The 22,761-nt window shown below is 39.4% G+C and overlaps 1 protein-coding gene across 2 annotated transcripts in view; it reads left to right on the top strand.

The window, feature by feature from the left end:
• The window catches only part of TFAP2D (transcription factor AP-2 delta), a gene marked incomplete at both ends in the record, with an annotated part of 55,147 nt that overhangs the window by 10,618 nt on the left and 21,768 nt on the right, over nt 1–22,761 (top strand). For both annotated transcript variants that reach the window (XM_082663826.1, XM_082663825.1), the window contains 3 exons: nt 4,777–4,942; nt 5,120–5,238; nt 19,093–19,234. In XM_082663826.1, the coding sequence (XP_082519952.1) occupies nt 4,777–4,942; nt 5,120–5,238; nt 19,093–19,234 (427 nt within the window). The remainder of the gene's footprint in view (nt 1–4,776; nt 4,943–5,119; nt 5,239–19,092; nt 19,235–22,761) is intronic.

The following is a 22,761-nucleotide window of genomic DNA, read 5'->3' as shown; positions in this document are numbered from 1 at the left end:
CCGTTGTACCTCCTCACAATAAATAAGGGAAATAAATGGAGCAGGTGTGAGCATCCCCATTTTTGAGGTGGGCAGACGGAGGCCCAGAATTACCCGCCTAAGGTCGCATGGGTCACTAGTTGGCCAACCTTTTACCTCTTTCCCTCTCCCACACCGTCCCCAGCACGCCAAGGCGGGTGCAGCCCCATCCCCGTGCTTTTTTGGCCTCACGGGATCTGACAAAGTCTGGCCGCTGGAGGATCTGCATCTCTGTATTTTGTGCTGGTTTTGTTCCCCACACAGGCTTTGGTTGACTTTTCACTGTAGTTGTGGCAAAGTTATCCCTTTTATGATAGCCACGTCCTAACAAGTGACCTTGAGTAGATGATTTCTTATGCTGTTACTATAGCTACCCATCTGAGTTTGCAGCATCACTGGAAGTAGGAAGCTCTATCTCCAAATGTCGATTTTTAAAATAGTAAATCCCATGGAAGTATTGCGTCTGTGCACTATGAATGGAAAAGGGGTGTACTCTAGAGAAGTTTGGCATGAGAACCCTAGCTATGGCACCAGAGACACCCCTAACTGGAGTGCTGGGTCTAGAATGAATATTGCATAATTTCAATAAGAGCTGACATGCAACACAGGCACCAAGAGGAACTTCAGCTAGTGACACCCGGGAGGAACACTCTAAATGGCTTGACGTAGTTGACCCTTTCATGACTTTCCTTTTCTGAAATCTCATCATTGCCATCTGTAGTCTGGAGCCCCTTAGAGACGTCCCACCTTCATTCCAAATGCAAAACGCTGGTTATGTTGACCTATTACTCTTTTCTTTCTCCTTAAAAAATAAACCACTGGGAAGAAAGACATCAGGTTCCCCACATGCTGCTGTAAACTCTACAAGTTGCCAAATCTTTAACCAGGACAAGAGAGTTCCCCAAGGCTGCAGCAATGCCAAGTATCAAAGTAACAGAAATTCCCTTTAAAGATGCTGTGACATAAAAAATAAAAGACTCTAGAGTTGATGGCTAATCCTGAATACAAAATAAATCCTCCAGGCGATTTGTGTGTGCATAAAGCATATTCTTAATATGCAGCCTGTGTGACTTACCTAATAAGTGCTTATGTGAGCATAAGCCAGAAGGCTAACCTGGATGCAGGAGAGAAGACCCAGGGCCCAGAGAGTTCTCTCTTGGCTAGCTGGCAGACTCAGTGACTTCCCTGAGAACAGCTGGCTTTCAGCACAGGGGGTTCACTTTGCCCAAAGGGGGCAGTTTTCCAGTTGGAGAAAGCCCAATATAACTCCTTCTTTTACAAAAATTATAATCTTCTGCAACTCCCTGTATTTGATTTTTAACCTACTGCAGATTAACAAAGATAGGAAAGTTCTAAAATTGTGCCCTTTCCTTTCCTGGAAAACAACACGTACACTGATAATGAACTTGAGACCGGTTGGGTGAGATTCTTGTGTTCTGCACTGTGTGTGTACTGGCTAGCATGCAAGAGAGGAAGATTTATGTAAGAATATAAATTTGCTGATGATTCATAGTGACCATAGTTGAAAGCCCATTTTCAGGAGAAAATGTGTGAATTTTGAGTAAAAACATTATTATTTATTTCCTTTCTTTTTCTTTTCTTTCTTTCTTTCTTTCTTTCTTTCTTTTTTTTTCCTCCGGCTGTGCGTGCGGCTTGTAGGAACTTAGTTCCCTGACCAGGAGTTGAAGCCAGGCCCCCAGCAGTGGAAACTCGGAGTCCTAACCACTAGATCACCAGGGAACTCCCTTATTTTCTTAATATTTTTGCTTCAGATGACCTCACTATTGCCTAAGTCCTAAAGCTAACAGGGTCATGATTCTTACAACACAACAATAAAACCCAGATTCACTGATATCTAGCTTACTTTCCTGTTCATCTCAACTTTTGACAGGTCACTTGAGTTTACTTTTAAAATACATTTTGCATCTAGAGGTAAAAAGTGAGAGTATCAGTGAAAGTATAGTGGTAGTTTCTAGACCAGAAATCTGCAGAAATTATTATTATTTGTTTAAAAATTCTCTCTGAGATTGTGAGGTGGGGAAGCACAGTTGAATTTGTTTTTCCAGCTCCTGAGGCAGGCATTTGTATATTTTTTCACTATGTTGGCCACAAGTTTAACTGCCAAGAAGAATTTCAATTCGATCATTGAGACTATGACCTTTCAGGCTTCAAACTGAGGGCAGGTTTCCAGACACCAGCATTGGGAATTTAGCCAAGTGTACAGGACTCGTCTTCCAGCCTGTAGAGAGCTGTCTGCTTGGATGTTCTCAATATCCGGTCCTGTGTTTTGGAGTAGGGGGCATTCAGGGTGATCTCCAGCCTCGGAATGCTTAGGGAGAAAGACCCGGGTCCTAGCACTTTCAGGGGAATCTTGGATAACTGTAGGACAGCAGGAGGAATTCCAGAAAGCACAGGGGTAGAAACACTTTAAGAGTGGGGCAAAGTTAACCTGTTCTCTGCACCCAGGTCCAGGGCCCCTTTGTCCTTTTAAACATCCTCCCAGATTCCTTAGCCCTGGTGCCTAGAAAACACACCTGAATCTGAATGCCACAGACCTGATGGACATAACATTCCATCTGAGCTGCTCACTCAAGGAAGGGAAGGCAGGTGGTGACTCCTACACCAGTGCTTCTCAAAGTGTAATGAGCAAAACTACAAATAGAACTACCATACGACCCAGCAATCCCACTACTGGGCATATACCCTGAGAAAACCATAATTCAAAAAGAGCCATGTACCAAAATGTTCATTGCTGCTCTATTTACAATAGCCCAGAGATGGAAACAACCTAAGTGTCCATCCTCGGATGAATGGATAAAGAAGATGTGGCACATATATACAATGGAATATTACTCAGCCATAAAAAGAAACGAAATTGAGCTATTTGTAATGAGGTGGATAGACCTAGAGTCTGTCATACAGAGTGAAGTAAGTCAGAAAGAGAGAGACAAATACCGTATGCTAACACATATATATGGAATTTAAGAAAAAAAATGTCATGAAGAACCTAGGGGTAAGACAGGAATAAAGACACAGACCTGCTAGAGAATGAACTAGAGGATATGGGGAGGAGGGAGGGTAAGCTGTGACAAGGCGAGAGAGAGGCATGGGCATATATACACTACCAAACGTAAGGTAGATAGCTAGTGGGAAGCAGCCGCATAGCACAGGGAGATCAGCCCGCCTGGAGGGGTGGGATAGGGAGGGTGGGAGGGAGGGAGATGCAAGAGGGAAGAGATATGGGAACGTATGTATATATATAACTGATTCATTTTGTTGTAAAGCAGAAACTAACACACCATTGTAAAGCAATTATACTCCAATAAAGATGTTAAAAAAAAAAGTAACGAGCACATGAATCACCTGAGGGACTCGTTCAAATGCAGACTCTGACTCAGAAGGTCTGTGGTTGGGCCTGAGATTCTGCATTTCTAACACGCTGCCAAGGAGATGCCAATGCTGCCAGCTGAGAACTACCCTTTGAGTAAAAATATTGGACAACACTCTCTTGCCCATTTTTCTTCCTCCACCTACTTTTTCCTCATTTCCCTCATAGAACTTGACCGTTTTCTGGAGATGGGTCTTAAGATTACCCATAACTGAAGAAATACAATGTATGCTCAGAAAAGCAACCTTTGAATTTGAACTTGCCACTGAACCTCCAAAGCTCTGCCCTCAGATTATTCAGGGCACAGGGAGGAGCCTTGGATCCTGAGGCTGTACAGCCACTGCATTAGCACCGTGGACACTGGCTCAGGATTTTTGCGTTAAGGGAGGATCCGGCAGTAGGAAACCCTCCCCACTGATGATCACTTTGCGTCCTCAAGTCTACTTCAGCTGCCTGAGGTTAGGGGATGTTCTCTGTTATTCCTGGAGGAGAGAAAAGCTCCAGGGGGCTTTCTGGACCTTGGAGACAGAAGGCTTCTGCTCCAGGAGCCCCAGCAGGGCGAAATTGCTTTAGTGATTTTGCTAACAGCAGTTAACTTTGCTTTGTTCTCTACTAGTAATAACGATAATAACAAATACAGTAACATTATTGGCCATTAACATTTAATGTGTTACTGTTACTATGTTCTAAGTCTGGTGCTGTGTTTGATTGTGTGTGCTGATCCTGACGGCTGACATATGTAGAGAAATTTGACCAATTATCCACTCACATGGGTTGGGAGTTTCTGGCAATGGGCACATGAGTTTTAGTGGTACCTGGGGATTGAATGACTCTGGTGCCTATAGTTGTTAGATGATCGAGGGGAGAGAGATGGCGCTTCTCAAACATTTTAGAAAAGAGCTTCAAAACTTTTGTCTATATAGTAAGTCATGGATTAAAAAAAACCCCTATCCATTGTGTTTATGCGTGCACATACAAAAACACACACACACAGAGCCATGGATATATAATATCTACCCTTTGTGGGTATTTACCTAATTGAAGTGTTTCTTGTTGTGGATGATGTCAAAATTAAATTTGGTGGGCCAGCCAACACTCCATAGGATGCTAATTTTGGCTAAAATATTTTAATTTTTATACCCTCACAAATATTTTCTGTGTGATATTTGAAAGACAAACCTTGAGTGTTATTTAAAAGGACATCTTCAGAGCAGCTGTCTGAGATGATCCAGGTGATATATGTATAAGGAAAATTGTGCCAGGTGTTTCCAAATCCTATGTAGTGTTGTGATAGTGAGTTTATCACATGTGTTTTATGTTGTTATCTGCTCACACAGTCACTAATATATAATATATATTTCCCTCCAAAGGTGGCACCTGCGTGGTCAACCCCACAGACTTGTTTTGCTCTGTCCCTGGTCGTTTGTCCCTTCTCAGTTCTACTTCCAAATACAAGGTGACCATTGCTGAGGTGAAGAGACGCCTCTCACCACCTGAATGCCTCAATGCTTCACTCTTGGGAGGCATTTTGAGAAGGTAAGAAAAAGGTGTTTTCTGGCACTGCGGTCTTCTAACTGTACTGGTACCACGCTCCCCAACCCTCAGCCCTTACATTTTCTGTCCCATGTTGAATACCCCATGTGGTCAAGTCTTCTCATCATTTTACTCCGAATGTCAACCTTCAAAACCTAGCTTTTGTTTGTTTTCGGACAGAGCAAAATCCAAGAATGGGGGTCGCTGCCTGAGGGAGAAACTGGATAGGCTTGGCCTGAACTTGCCAGCCGGAAGACGGAAAGCAGCCAACGTTACCCTCCTCACTTCCTTAGTTGAAGGTATGACTTTTTAGCTCCACAAGGTAATGATGGAAGGTTAGCAATTCTTTGAAATTCACGTTTGTTTGATTATGCTGTTTCATTTTTGTCTATACTGTTACGATAGTTACAGGTGAATTTCCCAACTAATCATGATAATGAAGATTAAATTAGACTTAATATAAGGCTTAGATATTGATTCATAAACTATCATCTGATTTACTAATCTTGGCGTAATAGGAAAGAAGATAACAATAGAAGATTTAGGTACTTAGACAAGTATTCCCCACATAACAGCAACAAAAAAACTCTGCAATTGTGATTTTTATTATTGTTTATTTTAGCGTTCAGATAAATCTGGTTTAACTCATTGTTATTCAGTGCAACATGATCTACAGGATAAATAATAATCCTTTATAGAGAGTTCACAGGACTCAAGACATGGCACCAAGCCTGAGAGCACACTGTATTAATCCGATAGACATCTCTTAAAGTACAGTGAAGTTCCACGGCTTTATGTGTGGGTAAGCTGACTCACAGAAAGGTTAAGGTTCGCCAGTGGGGTAGACACAGACGTGGAAACATACTCCCAGAAGTTTTTGTTTTCCAATTTACCTTTTCCCTTGTGTTTCTTCTGTAAGAACTAAACTTTACATATTCTCATTCAGTCTTCTAAGAAGAGGTATTATTGGAGACCTTTTAAACTTTGTGGAGGAGCTTTTGAATTCAAAGGAGAGTTCTTCCATAACCTAGAATGCTATTGCCTTAAATATGAACGAAGAAGCCTTTTTGCCAAGCCTTATCTGAGCACACCTATGACACTTTTCTTGCATTGGTTTCTCACTTGACCATAAGACACTGTAGGAAGTAAAAGGTAAGTGAAACATACAAACAAACATCTTGCCTTTTTCCAGATTATCAACACACACTACTTACTGAACAACTCTGTGAAGTAGTGTGTTCTTGACCTTGGTCTTGGCAAAATTGCTTTGGTGATTTTGGTATTTTTTAAAAAAATATTTATTTATTTATTTAGGCTGCACCAGATTTTAGTTGTGACACATGGGATCTTTAGTTGCGGCATGTATGTGGGACCTAGTTCCCTGACCAGGGATCAAACCCGGGCCCTCTGCATTGGGAGTGCAGAGTCTTACCCACTGGGCCACCAGGGAAGTCCCTGATTTTGCTATTAACAGGTATCTTTGCTTTACTCCCTAATTGTAATAATGATAACAACCACAATAGTATTATTGGTCATGAACATTTAATAAGTGTTAACTGTTACTATGTTATATATCTTGTGCTGTTTGCTGTGTATACTAATACTAAGAGCTGGCATATGGTAAAGGGAGTTGACCCATAATCCATCCATGGGGGCTGGGCGTACTCAAGGGAGAGCAAAGTAGAAAAAAATGACTCATGGATTGATTCTAAAGAGAGACAGATTCCCGCTTAGTTTAAGTGAAAACATCATGAAAATTATAGCTATCTAACAAAAGAACAAAATCTGTTCAAAATATGAGTGGATTCAAGAATCATATGAATCGTAGAACATGATTGGTTCTCAAACCCAATTCCACAGTAAAATCATGGGCCTGGGCCCCATTCCCAAACCACTTGAAATGCAGTCTCCGGGGGTACGGCATAGGTATCTACATTTTCAAAAACACCCCCTGATGTATAATGAGGCTTAAGGATCATTGACTTAAATGTTCCTTGAGATACTTTTCATGTAACTGGTGTGAAAAGTAAAGGCCCTAAGAGAGACCTTTATCCAAGGTGTCTGTGAATGTCTATCCAGTAAAACCTGAAGAACCCTAAAAGGGTATATTCAGAATTCTTCTTATTGATTTTTATGTTAGCCCACAACACCAGAGCACCCTGTGTGGGAATCACTGATGGACGCTCACAGAAAGGATACAGGTTAAAACGTGAAATCCTAGGACAATCTCGTGGTCTTGCCATCTACTCTTCCAGCAAAACTCTCCTATCACAAAAGTGCTTCGCTTGTGTTCACCTCTGCTCACAGAGGTGTCACATCAGCCTTGGCTGATGGAACTTAAGACTGTATCCTTCTCAGATACATCTCACTTTAACTGGATGCTTTTGAAATCCCCCAAATATTCATGGTGTAGAGAAATAAATATTTTATTGTTGAATTCCAGGCATTCTGATGGAACTGAGGAAATGAGATTTAGGGGCAAAGGGACCTTTTACATTCCTCAACTCCCCACATGTTACATTATGACCCTCAAATGTGTGCATTCTCTCTCTCTCACACACACACATGCGTCTTAAGTTTCACTACTATGTACTATGTTCTATGGTATTTTTATTCTATTTCATATTTTTGTATTCTTTTAAAATGCTGATTGTAAACCCACTACTTTTAAATGCTGAGTGTAAGCCCACTAAATTTATTTCAAGACTCATTGTTGAGTCATGGGTCATGACCCATGGTTTAAAAAACTACATAGTGGTCTTAGGACAAGAGGAGAACCTAATATGTGTGACCTTTGTCCTCTTTGTGCTAACATGGATTTAATTCAGTTATTTCAAGCTTGTTTTGCTTATACCATTTTAGCTGGTAAATTAAAATTTTACCATGGTTACTGGTTGGTATTCATAAACCTTGAATCGACCATGTCTTTGGTAATATTTTTGCCCCTCAATCAAACATTTTTGCGGGAGCCAGTGACATTTTAGATTAGTTTTTTCCAGAAATTCTAAAATGAGATTTCCAACTGTCAAAAATGGTCCATCAGCTTTCTTATAGACCTAAGGTTCTGTAGGAAAGAATACTAATTGGTTTCATCATTTAGAAACTTTTTACCTTCCTGATGGCCCAAGACATTGCTGGGGTTCAGTCCAGCAATGGTTCAATCCTTCCCCATTTTGGTACAGCACTTGAGAACAAGATAATTCTGACTGGCTTTATTCCTCCTCGACCACACTTGGAAATAAATCTCCTTAAGGTCGACCTTCTGCGACTTTTTAGTACTTGTCTCGGCCCCTTTGTGGGGATGCTTTGAATACAGCCTTGCCATTGATGCTGTTTTGATAAAAATCCCAAAGAAAGAGTAGTGTATGGGGACCCTGCTAGACTCTCCATGCAGACATGATTTACCCTTTGTCAAGATTCAGTCAGTGAACAGTAAGGTACCTTATAACAGGGAATGAAATTAGCAAATGAAGGTATGGTTTTCAAAAACTACCCTTGTCACTAACCTCACAGTGGTTTCATCGTGATATTCCTAGGTTTCCACACTTGCCTTGGGTTTTCAATCATTTTGTTTTAAATTATTTTATAATCATTTCCCCCTGTATTTCTTTCTTTTTTTTTTTTTAAGGAATTTTGCCTTTTTTATTTTAAATTTTTATTTATTTATTTATTTATGGCCGTGTTGGTTCTTCGTTTCTGTGCGAGGGCTTTCTCTAGTTGCGGCAAGCAGGGGCCACTCTTCATCGCGGTGCGCCGACCTCTCACTATCGCGGCCTCTCTTGTTGCGGAGCACAGGCTCCGGACTCGCAGGCTCAGTAATTGTGGCTCACGGGGCTAGTTGTGGGATCCTCCCAGACCAGGGCTCGAACCTGTGTCCTCTGCATTTGCAGGCAGATTCTCAACCACTGCGCCACCAGGGAAGCCCCCCCTGTATTTCTTTTAAATGGAGTCACTCTACTAATAGTGCCATTCTAGCATCGTTGTCAAATCAACATCTTAGAGTCATTATTTTAGGGACTATTTTAGGAATTTATGAGAGGGTTATTTCATGCAAATTTATAATATTTAAATTATTCACAACATTTCTGTTACAAATAGCATTGCGCCTAATAATCAGTGGGATGAAGAACTCAAGACTGACTAACTTTTTTCACCAGATAAAGTTGTTTGGAAAGTGAACATTTTAGTAAGGCACATATTTAGAGTGGGGATTTTTTTTCGGTCCACGTAGCACAGATATATTTGACCTACAATGAGATATGAGTATTTGAATTCAGAGTCCACTGAATGTAATACTGGATCATATTCCTTTTTTACTCATATGTCTTCATTTAATGGGGTTTAGATATATAACTAATGGTTGGTACAACTTCTTGTACCCACTTTATCATAAGCCTGGAGTTCTTTTTATTTTCCCTTGTTAATCACATTGCTATGACTTCTCCTTTGTCCACTCTGGTATCTATAACATTAGAGAGTTGTCATTTTCCAGAAAATTCAGGGGATTAGAATTGCTTAACCCGATTCGCTGATCTTCCTGAGATATTGGGATAATCCCAGACTCTTCCAGAGTGGGAGAAATTCTATATCTGGAAAACATTCAAAGAGTTTGGCCAATATTATTGTTCTAGTTCTAACACTCTTGCTATATATTTATTATTTATGAATCACCAATTAGCTGCTTCCTCTATATTTTATTCCAGAACAATCTTTGCAACATTGGTGGTTGTTAAAACAAGTATAAGGGGTCAATTATGGCAGGAATGAGGAGTCATTCCCGTCTATCTCTCCCACCTCACTTGAGGTTTTCCAAGATGGCCAAAGTTATGGAGTGCTGCTGGAGGGAAGTTTTGTTCCCTTGAGTGGGGTGCTTTCCTGGGACTTGCAAAGGCTTATAGAGCATTCTCAGGCAGCACCAGGAGTTCCAAAAGCATAGTTAAGTCCTTAAACATAAATGCCTTGGCTTTCAGTTTGTCATGACCAGATATCAAGTTCTGTTTATATATATATTTAAAAAACAGTATGGGGCAGTGAAGGGTATAAATATGCATCAGCAAAAGAAAGGGGACCATTTACACATATTGTGTGTGGTATCTATTCACTCTTTTCAAATCTAAACCTTTAGTCCCTTTTGCCTCCTTCTTTAGTTTTCCCTCCCTCCTTCCTTCCTTCCTTCCTTCCTTCCTTCCTTCCTTCCTTCCTTCCTTCCTTCCTTCCTTCCTTCCTTCCTTCCTTCCTTCCTTCCTTCCTTCCTTCCTTCCTTCCTTCTTTCTTTCCTTTCTTTTTAAAGTAAGCTCCCAGCCCCTGTCCTGCACACCTCACCTCATCCCTTGGCCTAGTACCTCCACCTCTGCCCCCAGTAATAATACTTTTGACATTTGGCTGACTTTGGGCAGGTTGCTTAACCTGACTGAGCTTCATTTTCCTAACTTACAGATAAGGATCACACTATCTGTGATGTTTAGGGTAATGCTAGCTGTTATAACAGTTAATTTCCAAATTTTCAGTGGCTTAACACAATAGAAGCTTATTTCTCACTCTTCACAGATGACGTGAGTGTTTCTCCCCCGGGCCCTTCCTTCCTCTTAGTCTCATTCAGGGACCAGAGTACTTCCACCTCTAGCTATGCCCTCCTCTAGGTCCTGAGAGCCCTAGGCATTCAGCTCACAATAAGGAAAGACACGATGGTGAAAGGACACAGCTTCCAATCCACTTGGCCAGGAATTGGCCCACGTTGCTACCGTATACATTCCATGACAATTAGTCCCATGGCTATGCCTAATTCCAGAGGCATGAGATATACCAGAAAATGTAGTGTCTAGCTGGGCAGAATCTTCTCAGCAACAACTCTGTAGTATAAAAGAAAGGACAAATCTTGGACGGTCCAGCTCCCATTTCTGCCACATCTGCCTTGTGTGTCTTTTGTAGAATTAAATACATTCGCTACATTAAACACTTGACACAGTGGGGCAAAGAGACACTTAATAAAAATTAGTACCTGTTCTCTTGTCTCTTTCTCCCTAAACAATAGTGTTACTTAATAGCAGAATTTACTCAGGATCATAAAACTTTAACCCTGGAGGGAAATGGAAGATTGAGTAGTCTAAGGCAGTGGGACATAGCGCACGTGGTTAAAGAGTATGCTTCTGGAGCCAAATAACCTTGTTTGAACCCACTTCTACCACTTACTAGCTGTGTGCTCTAGGGAAAGACTCACAACCTCTCTGAGCATCAGTGTCCTTACCTATAAAGGGGTGTTAATAATAGTACCCTCCTCATAAGGTTGTTGCCGGAGCGAAATCAGAATGTTTATAAAGCAGTTCACAGGGTGCCCAGCAAAAAGTTGGTGTCGATAAATTTTAGTTATCTTTATTCTCAAATGAGAAAACTAAGGTACAGTGAGATTAACCATTTTGCACAGGATCACGGGAGCAGCAAGGAGGAGAACCCAGGTCTTCTGGTTTGCAACATCACCATGTGTTTTCCACTCGGATTTATGTTAGTGGCATGGATTCTGAACAGTTGCATTGCTAAACTACTTCTGAATTTAACTATATATTTATAGTTAGAGTTACAACAGTTATAACAATATAACTAAGGAATACAAAGAGTTATCAATTCCTGAGCCTGTTTTTCACCATGGATTGGACATCCGTGCTGCTAGGAATCCTGGGCAAGCTTGTGGGGCTTTTTTGCATCCAATAGTACAAGCTGTTTTTAACATCCTGATGCACCATCTGCTGCCACTTAATCCCCCAAAGTTAGGATGACATTAAATCTTGGTTCTTTCTGTTTTTCTGGAATAATTATCAATAGTGTCTCTTGTACTTTCAAAAGGGTGCCAATCTAGTTAGTTAGTTAGGAGACTATCCTACAAAACCTTTTCCTTCCACTTCAGCCAAATCAACCTAAGGTAGGAGACAGGAATGTTATCACTTGGTGCTATTTCCCCTTTGTCTTTAATCCTGAGCCTATATGATTGCATTTCCAAGAAACCAGGGAAAAGAACGATCAACTTGACAATGAATGCTTTCCTATAAACGAGATATTAGGGAGCAAGTTTTCTTCGTACGATTAGTCCATGGCTTTTTAATTTAGGAAGAGGTATTGTTCGCTACTTGAGGCTTGTAGGATTCAAACGCCAAAATCCTTTTGCCAAGTATCAGTGATAATACACGCACAGGGCACACTCAGCATTATTTGCTCTTCTCACGGAATTTAGGACAAAGGTGCTATTCCCCTTGTCTTCACACAGGTACCAGAGTGGGTTTCTCTGGGTTTGTGGAGCTTAGGGCTAATCTCTGAGGACGCACAGCATGGCTGTAGATCTGAAAGGACCATCGTCCCAACATAACTCCTTCACCAGCCATTCCAGATATCACATTTCCACCTAAGTCCCTCCTCTGGGATAAAGGTTTCCAGCTTTCTTCTAAAACTGTATGTGATATTAAAAGGGTAATACATTGACCCCTTGTTATATTGTTATAATAGTTCTAACTGGTGCTCACTTTAGTCACACGATGACCTGGAAGAGCCTAATCACTAGGGGACCCTGGTGTCCCCTTTTGCACACAAACACTCTAGCATTGACAATGTCTTCTCGGGCACAGCTTTGCGTTTCAGAGCTGCCAGTGGAATTGGACTCAATAAGTAAATGCGAGTGCCGTCTATGTTAGTCATTTTAAGGTCTTTCTTGGAAAAATGCCTTTTTTTTTCAGACTTATAGGTATTATCTGTAAATTTCTTATTCTAAGTCATGGAATGGTTTCTATCGAGAGACCCTGCTTTGATAATTGATCATTAGGTAACAATTCGATATTGTTGTCTAATATCTGAGAACTCATGTCTATCAGAATTTTCAATAATTGATCTCAGTATCTTACAATATTATGGATAAATAGACATCATCTCAGAGGAAAATTCTTAAATCATTCGCTTACTTCCTAATAGTGCTCCCCTGACCTGTATCTTATGGTTTCATTCATTTTCAGGGAGAAACGTGTTTACATGTAGAGGGTAGAGGAAATAGGCTATTGCACATATGCCCTTGTGTCTGACTGTGTGCTTGGATTCCTACTCCTATTCTGGCACAAAAAAACAAATGTATCCAAGCCTGTTCGGCTCAGTCCTGCCTTTGCCCCTTTGGTCCAGCATGCTACTCACTCCTGCAAATCACGAAGCTTCCTCAGAAGCACGTCTCTGCATTACTTTCCTAGGTTTTTTCTTTTTTCTACTATGCTCTCTTTCAAAGTTCATGCCAACTAATGCGCTTCTCAAAACTCAGTTTCTGCTTTTCTCCATTGTTTACATTTGTCAAAATGCATAGGTGTTCTAATAAAATGGTAGATTGTAATTATTCCTAATGATGTCTAACTCCTACTGAATAGTAATGAAAGTTTTGGAATTGCTTAGGTTTTAATTTACAACAAGTATTTGAGTTTAGATGAAATCTTTCTAAGAACTGAGTCAGAGAGCAGTTTTGCTTTTTAATTAATATAATTTTAAGTAGGTAATTCGTTAGATGGTAAAAATTCAAAAGTTACAAAGGATATATAGTGAAATGTCTCCTTTTCACTCTATTCCCCATTTAGATCCCCTCCTGGAAGAAACAAATGTTACTGGTTTCTCTGTTTCCTTCCAAGGATATATATGTGTATGCATAGTTTTGGTTTTTATTTTAAAAATTATAGCACTCTATACACACTGTTCTGCACATTTTTTCACACATTATCTTTTTTTTTTTTTGCGGTACGCGGGCCTCTCACCGCTGTGGCCTTTCCCGTCGCGGAGCACAGGCTCCGGACGCGCAGGCTCAGCGGCCATGGCTCACAGGCGCAGCCGCTCCGCGGCATGTGGGATCCTCCCGGACTGGGGCACGAACCCGCGTCCCCTGCACTGGCAGGCGGACTCTCAACCACTGCGCCACCAGGGAAGCCCCACACATTATCTTAGTTTTATTTTCAGTTTTTACAAGTTGTTCATTCTTTTAAACATGCACAGTATTCCGTTGTTTGAGTGCATCGTAATTTATTTAACCAGTGACCTACTAAATATCATATAGGTGCTTTTAATCTTTGGCTATTACTAATAATGCTACAATAAGCAACCTCACACTTACATAAATAATTCTTCAGATATGCAAGTGTATCTGTTCAATAAATTCCTAAGAATGTGTTGCAGGGTCAAAAGATATTTGCATTTGTAATTTTAAAAGATTATTGGAGGGAAGAGATATGGGAACATATGTATATGCATAACTGATTCACTTTGTTATAAAGCAGAAACTAACACACCATTGTAAAGCAATTATACCCCAATAAAGATGTTAAAAAAAAAAAAGATTATTGGAAGATGGCTCTTTACAGTGGTTGAAAATTTATAATTCTATCAGTGATGGGGGTAAGAAGCATCGATATGCTAGTACTTCCCTATACTCTAGCCCAAGCAGGGTGCTATCAATTTTTTGATCTTTGCTAATTTGAGTGGAAAAAAAAAATAAACTACCTCTATTATGAAGGAGGTTGAGTATATTCTTAGGAGAATTTTATGAGCTTTTTTGTCTGTTCACTTACTTTGTACCAATAGGGTAATGTTTTACATTTTTCTCATTCATTTGTAAGTGCTCATTGTATATAAGGAAAACGGGCTGTGTGCCTCTGATATGAGTTGCAAAGCGTCTCCACCCCTGGCTCTGGTTTGTCTGTTTACTATTATGAGTTTTTTGTTTGGGTGCTTATTTGTTCAGATCTATGTCATGCAGAACTTTTTTATATTGATATAATCATATTTCTCATATATTTTATTCCATGGCCTTTCATTTTTATTGTAATATTTTGAAAGTCCTTTTTTATCCCAAGATTATAAAATATTTCTCCCATGTTACCTTCTAATTACTTTGTGGATCTATATTTTATGTTTAAATCTTTGATCCATCTGGACTTTTTTTTGTTGTTGGATGTATGATATAGATCTAATTTTACTTGTTTTTTTTTCCCGGATGGCCAGCCAGTTGTCCCAACATCTTTTATTGATAATCCATTTTCCCCTATTGTTATGAAAAGCAAGTTTCATCTTACACTAAATCTCCTTAAACAAATATACTTTTTTAATCGACTGATGACTTTGGTCCCCTAACAGTGTCTCTCCTTTACCCCACCACATAGCCATTTTTGTTTCTAGAGTGTGTATTATATCAGCCAAATAAGGCAGAACTCAGTATGCAAGAACCCAGATAGACAGAGGTCTTTACAGTTTAATATTAACTCCATGGTAACTGGGTTTTTTTGCGGTACGCGGGCCTCTCACTGTTGTGGCCTCTCCCATTGCGGAGCACAGGCTCCGGACGCGCAGGCTCAGCGGCCATGGCTCACGGGCCCAGCCGCTCCGCGGCATGTGGGATCTTCCTGGACCGGGGCACGAACCCGTGTCCCCTGCATCGGCAGGCGAACTCTCAACCACTGCGCCACCAGGGAAGCCCTGTTTTCTTTTTTATTGATATAAGCCACAGAATCCTTGTTTTGGGGGAAGGTGTATATTTCATCCCCACATAATGCTTTCCCTTCACCTTAGGACAACCCTGGTTTGAGATGAGGTCAGGAGCTTCCAAAAAATGCAGATGCCCTGGCTCCAGAGATTGAATGACAGGGGGTGAAACCCTGGTGTGTGTGTGTGGGGGGGGGAGTGTGTGTGTGTGTGTGTATGTACACATGCTTGTATACACACATATTAAACAAACTCCCAGGTTATGGGAATAGCAAGGATTGAAAAACACTGTCTTCAAGCATAATCTATTTTACTAAATGGCTCCACTGATACAATGATGTACTCAACGGGTTTTTTATGTATTTCATTCTTTCTAGCAATTCTCTTTTGCTCTAGTTTTTCACTTATATTCTTTGGAAGGGGTGCCTCGCAAGATTATTGTTATAATTAACCAATAAAATATTTGAAAGCTTTTCCATTTAACAGATGTTTACTAAGTACCTATTACGAATTGGGCACTGTACTAAGCACAGAGTATGGAATGGGGAACAAAACTATCACTTTGAGGAACAAAGTGTTGATATTTAAACAAAATCCTCGTTAAATAGGGAAACTACCACATTATAAGGCACTTACCTATAGTGTAGATTATATGATACATAGTGTTACAGAGTGCACTCCTTTTAGAATCTTTCTGGAAGCCTGTAACGGGTACATTAAACCTGTCCTTCAGCTCTAGCGTTTACTGAAGCTTGACATTTTTTTTATAACTTTTTAAATATCTCATTCAGATTTGAAAATATTCTCAAATTTGCTATCTAATAGGTGCTTCTCAGAATAATCCCAGAGATAGATTTGAATGTGCTATTCCATACATGTAATTAAAATTGAAATCACAGATATGTGGCTGGAATTTAACACGTATGAATTGTTGCTTTCATTTAATAATATTGGGTATTACAATAAGAAGTTAAACCTGAATTCTTTCTAAGGCAATGAATTTAGTGACAGTTGGTGAGAATTGTCTAGCGAATAACTATGTAAAAGTATCCTTTAGTACAAATTAGTTTTAGATATTGATTTACAGTTGTCTAAAGTACATTTTCTTCTAAAATACAATAATTCTAAAAGGAGAAAAAATCCTTAATGACCGGATAAAATGTTGAAATTAGGTGTGTTCATTTCTATTTTAAAAATGCATTTAGACCTGTTTCAGGTAAAATAATGTGGGAACCCGGGATCTCAGTAAAATGATCAATCCACTTTCCTCAGAAAACATGTTTTCCACTAACTTTCCATTTCTGGGCTTCACCAATAATTGCCATGTAAGTGTTTCCTAATATTTACCTTTAGTTTTTTACCTTTTGCTTTTGAGTGTGAAAAATGGATGCCCTGAAAAAGAGCAAAGTCTCTTTTTATGCTCTTCCCGTATTCTGTAACTTTGCTTGTGTTGGTTTTTTGAGAGAGAGGTCCTCAACATGAGTCTTTAACTGCTGCTGTTACTATTGAAAAATGCTTAGTGTTTTCCCCTTTTTTGGAAGGGGAGTGTCACTACTTGGCATAGAGAGCCTAAAGCCTTGCACTTAGAATATTCTGTCCAAGCTCTCAAACTATCCCGCATGTATCCTACTTCTAAAACAGTAATTTTTGGAATGACATGAAGTACAATGGACATATTTGCCAAAGTTACTGTGTTGCTTCAGTGGTGTAAAGAAGCAGAGGTGGGGTGGTCCTGGTTTGTCAGGTGGCACAGTGCATTGAAATAAAGGAAGAGCTTAAATCCTCTCTGGAAAACAACCACCACGGGGCACCCCACCTCATCGTGCACAGAAATGAGACAGCCGCTACCATGTTTGCTCTATGGGATCTAGCCCTCCAGGGATCACTCTGTCACCCCAGATTACTGCACCTACTTGTTCACGTGGGTACTTCGTCTCCCCACAGAGACAGAGAAGCTCGTAGTTCTTTATTTTCACAAATCAGTCAAATCCCCTAGAGTCTTATTCACATGCTTTTCTGCTCCAAAGTTTTCTATTTTTCTTAAACCCGTTGACTCTAAGATATCTGTGGTACAGGATTGAACTGTAGATTTGTCATTGTTCCTGAATGTCGTGTGTCTTTTAATCCATGGATCCATTAATTAATTCATTCCTGGGTCCTCGCACACAAAGCTCTTGTGGCACGGTCTACTCATTTTAACCACACATCAGAGTGTCTTCACTTGCCACTTCTTTTGATGTAGCATCGCTATACATCCAGTAACAATGTTACGTCGCAAGCAGGAGAAAGCAGTAAACAGAGCTAAGGGAAGGAAGGATCTGGCTGTCAGTGTAAATGTAAATAGCAGCTGTTCCATTCAAACTGTTTTTAAAACTACCACACGGTGAGAGGTTTGCCTAAAATGGGCCAGATCCTCAAGAATCAGGTTTTAACACAAAATTTAAGAGGCACGCTGCCATCCTCCTGTTTGCACTGTTTCACTTCTCCTACTATTGCACAAACAGTAGAGGGGAAAAAGTATATATATACACACATATATGTGTTGATATTATATATCAACACATATATTGATATATAATATCAATATAATGTCAGTGAACACGTACAGACTATAGATAATGCTTATGTAGATGCAGTATAACTTATAAAGTGCTACTGAGGTGTTTCTGGATTTGTTGTTGTTGTGACTACTATCATTGATATGACTGTCACCTTCCTAGAAACAGGGACAATCTTTGGTGCCCTTTTATATCTGCCTTTACTCCTCCCTAGCACTTTGCCTTGAATGAAGTAGGTGCTCAATATATAGGTAGTGAGAGCTTGCTTTTTTAAAGTTTTAATGGTCAAGTAAGTATTGGCTTGATTGAGCTTTAAAAATACTGTTGTTTTCCAAACTGGAGTCCATGGCCAAATCTTGCCTTGCCAATAAGTCATTTTTACCCCATGTCTTTCAGATTTTGTGAAAGAACAAAAGTTATTTATCATTATACTGTACTTAGGAAGCACTGTATTTTTTATAAGGTACTGAAGAAGTACTATACATAGTACTAAAAGGTACTGAGGCTCACCATGAAGCCTGATAATGCTAGTACTGTAATTAGGCAGTATAATCTCTTTAGCAACATAATGTTGTGAAATTGATATAATTCAATTATTTCCCTTTCCAAAGTGTTCCCACTTCTTTGAAAATTTATGTGGACCTTTTGCCAGTGTTTTGATAGGCCTCCTGGAAAAGATATCTGAATATTTAGGATACATTGAGAATAGGTTGTAGGTTGGGCAGCAACAAAATGACATGCCCATAGAGCTTTTCCCCCAGGGCATTCATGTGTAAGATCTCAGATGTCCATCTGGTCTAATGGTCAGAGCCTCCAGGGGAATCCAAACTCCTGGACTGTGCTTCTGATTTTCCCCCTCAATTTCCCACATACCCCTGCCGGGTAAGTAGCTTCTGTTTCTCCATGTTTCTTAACCCCACCCCACCCCCAAAGCTCCTTTCCTTGGATTATTTAGAATGAATAGGAAAAATGATTCACATGACCACAACCAGGAATGAGGCTTGAGGAAAGAGAAGGTGTTCCTCTTGTTGAATTTGGACATTAGTGAGAAACTGACTTTTATTGTCTGCCAAGGAAATTAGTGAGAAACTGACTTTTATTGTCTGCCAACAGGGGAGGCGTTACACTTGGCTAGAGATTTTGGCTACACTTGTGAAACAGAGTTTCCAGCCAAAGCAGTAGGAGAACATCTTGCCAGACAACATATGGAACAGAAAGAACAGACAGCAAGAAAAAAGATGATCCTAGCGACCAAGTAAGCAGAATGGGGAAGACTCTGTGTGCGTTCATCCTGTTTTGTTTTGTTTTGTTTTGTTTTCATTTTCTTTGAATGAGGGAAACAGTTTAGAAAGCACCTGGTCTCTAAGGGGGGTCTCACACACCAGCAGCTAGATGTATTAAACAAGGACTTCCCCAACATTGCACCCATAGCAAGATTTGCACGGACACTGACAAAAGTTCTTAGAAAACCTCTTCGGAATAGTAGGAATGCCTAACATGTTTAGCAGATGTAGGTTCCAGGCAAATATGCTGGTTGGTTGCTATGCAATTCGGTCTAAGCCACTCACTGTGCCTTAATAAATGAGGAGAAAGATCTTAAAACACTATAACTTCTCAGAGAATGTGAAACATTGAGGACCCAGATGCATGAGAGGTAACAGAGAGACCTCTGGGATCAAGAATTGGCATCAGTGCCCCCATTTTTTCTTGTATATAATTAAGCAAATAATCCCAGAACTGCCCCAGCCCCTGTAGTGATATTGTCGAAAAGAAAAGATAGAATGTGTGAGAAAGCTCCTGAAAATTGTAAAAAGTTCAATTAAAATGTGAATTAAAATAATGAGGGAAATGATGTGGAAAAGGGGAAGCTTTCATAAGATAACTTCAAACTCCCTCAAACTTGAAAGTTCTTTGATAATTAATGAAAGAACTATCATTTACTGTGTGAAAACCCAGCAGAACCTTAAGTACTACTCAAATCACGTTCAAATTTTTAAAAGAGGACTTCTAAAAACAGTGCATGTTGGGACTCCATGCTTCCACTGCAGGGGTTGAGGGTTCGATCCCTGGTCGGGGAGCTAAGATCCCGCATGCTGCGCTGCACGGACAAAAAAAAATTTAGATGAAAATCTTTCAAGTGGTAGCTAATTCTTGCTCTCTTCTCTTTACTGAAACAAGTTATTGCTACAGATAAACCATTAATAATCTTATTTAATTTCCTAACTCTATATTCAGATTTTAGAACTAAGAGTCCCAGGTGGTTAAATTATCATTTATACATTAGTTTCTTATTTGGGGAAAACTTGTAAAGAGAAAGTATGTGGTAGATTGTGTTAGAAACATTGCTTCTTAGAAACTGATTTTTTAAAATGACTTTACGATATGTTGGCTAAAATGTAAATGTCTCAAAATGCACAAAACCAAAAATAAATATTCCTCCTTCTACTACATCTAAAGTAACATGGATCTTCTTACAAATTTAAGGTTTTGTGTGGCATACCTACCACCCACCAGGCTTTTGCCCAGGAAACGTTAAGTCCATTATTTGGGGTTTGTGCTGCTTGTGGCTGTCACTGTTTGGGTTTCAGATATATTTATTCATTGCTCTTATGAGAGTACTAGATAATTCTCTCACCTTGCCCCAAAGAAAAGGGAAATGAAAGGTGGTGGCAAAAGAAGAGAAAAGACAAAACAAGGAGATAAAGGGGAAAGGAATAGCAGAAAGACAGAAGTAAGACTAAGAGTTAGAGAAAGAACATTATAAGGGATGTAACACTTGGATTTAAAATTTTGAGAGGAGCTTTGTGCTAGGGAAGCGGCTGAACACTTGCTAGTAGAAAGACCTAAACCTAGATTTTTTGTGCAGTTTATCTCCCTGGGGGGGGGCGGGGGGTGGTCTTCACATCTACTTTGCTTCTACTTTTTCCCTCTTCCAAACAGTTTTTGACCCAGAGGGCTCTTCATCCTCCACATTTCAGTTTTACCAGAAGGAACTGAAAGTACATGTAGTTCGTTCGTTTGTATCCTTAATGTAATCTCAGGAGACTGTAACAAATTATTACAGATCAGGAGACATAGACAGTGCTAGAAGTTAGGTAGCATCTCCTAGGTGTTCCCAAAGCATATCATTCTAGCTGGTAGGATTTTACAAATTTCCCAACATGCATACCCATGTGATACCTCTGAATGATACTATTATCCCCAAATACTAATTATCCAAGAGAAAACACCTTCATGTTTCCTACCTCAAAATGACTCGGTTGTGGTTTTATCATGCATTTTCTAAGACTTTCACCCCCTGATCCAGAGAAATCCTTCTTGTCTTCCTTCCTCCAGATTCTAGAACTGTTCACTCCCACCATCCACAGCAAGGCCACCATTACATTTCCAAACACAAGCTCCCATTTTCTTGGGAATTCCCATCACTCTAAGTGTTTGGGAGTCAGTGCATTCAAACTGATGTTGAGATTTTGTTTTCACAGAAGTAAATGTTAGAAGAACTTGGGAGAAGTACTTTCATATTTGTCAAAGTTGTATGGAGACGTCTATTTTATAGTAGTGGATTCAACTAGGGAGTAGTACTTCCCTTTTACATGGGATCTAAGTAATGTATATTATTTTAGGTGATATTTTGAACTTTGATTTCATGAAATATTTCAGGAACATGTAATTCTCTTTGATCCCTCTTCCCGTAGCTGGACATTTGCAGACCATTAAATGTCAAGCAAGAATTGAATTCACTAATTCCAATTACCTTACTTTAAGTAAGAGTAAATAGACTATAAACATCCAGAAATTAGGAGACAGACTAAATGTTTTGTTTTTGTGGTTATTTATATCCATTCCATCTTCTTATTAGATCATGTGAAACAAGAATTGAAGAATCGGAGACTATGCAGTCATAGCAAACATACTCAATACAAGTAGTCATCAATATAAGTAGATAAATTAAGGGGTGTGTGGGAATAAATGCCTTTCTGCAACATATTAATGGATCCAACATGTGTTCTGAGTAGTTTCTAAATTTTCCAATGGTAAAGCATTGGCTGTTTTCGATTAAAATGCTCAGTGTTGAAATTAAGTAATCTACCTGGATATTCATTACATTCTAATCAGTTCACCTTTCTTTGTTCACAGGACTGTGACAATTGTATCAAAAATATATACAAAATTCAAAATTCTTTAGATGAGAGATCCAATTGCTGATCCACATGGGCACAATGGCTTACATATTTCTTTTTTACCTCTGTGAATAACAGATTCTATTGTATTTAATTATATTGCCGAGTATACAATTGTAAGAAAAGCTCATTGATTAAGTGCCGTTACCCTCCTAATTCCTCTTTATTCCCAGTGCTTTGTTGATTAACCAAACATTTTCGTGTAATTAGATAATTATTTAAGGGGGGTAATAGAAACTGAGTTAGACAGTTTTTGAAATCTAAAAATGTACTGGACAAAACATTTATTTGATTTATGAAAAACACATTTAAACCTCTTCATTGAATTTAGAACTAAATATGATTAACACTTGATCTGCATTAGGGTAAAGAGGAATAGTTAGCGAGTTTTAATTTTTACCATAACATTAATAGTCAAAAGGAGAAACAGAACTTTAAATTCAGACATCAGCTAAAAAATTAAATCCTTAAGGACAATGACGTAAGTGATAAAGTTAGAATTTATGATTCATCGAAGATCATCTTGTGTTACGTAATTCATAATGTGACATTTTGTTTGGAGAAATAAGAGTATTTCTTACTGTAGCTTCATAGATAAAAA

This window comes from Grampus griseus (assembly GCF_964374135.1).
Source record: "Grampus griseus genome assembly, chromosome: 10".
Taxonomy (NCBI): domain Eukaryota; kingdom Metazoa; phylum Chordata; class Mammalia; order Artiodactyla; family Delphinidae; genus Grampus; species Grampus griseus.
The sequence above is the reverse complement of the archived record's forward strand: the minus strand, read 5'-3'. Positions and strand labels throughout refer to the sequence as shown.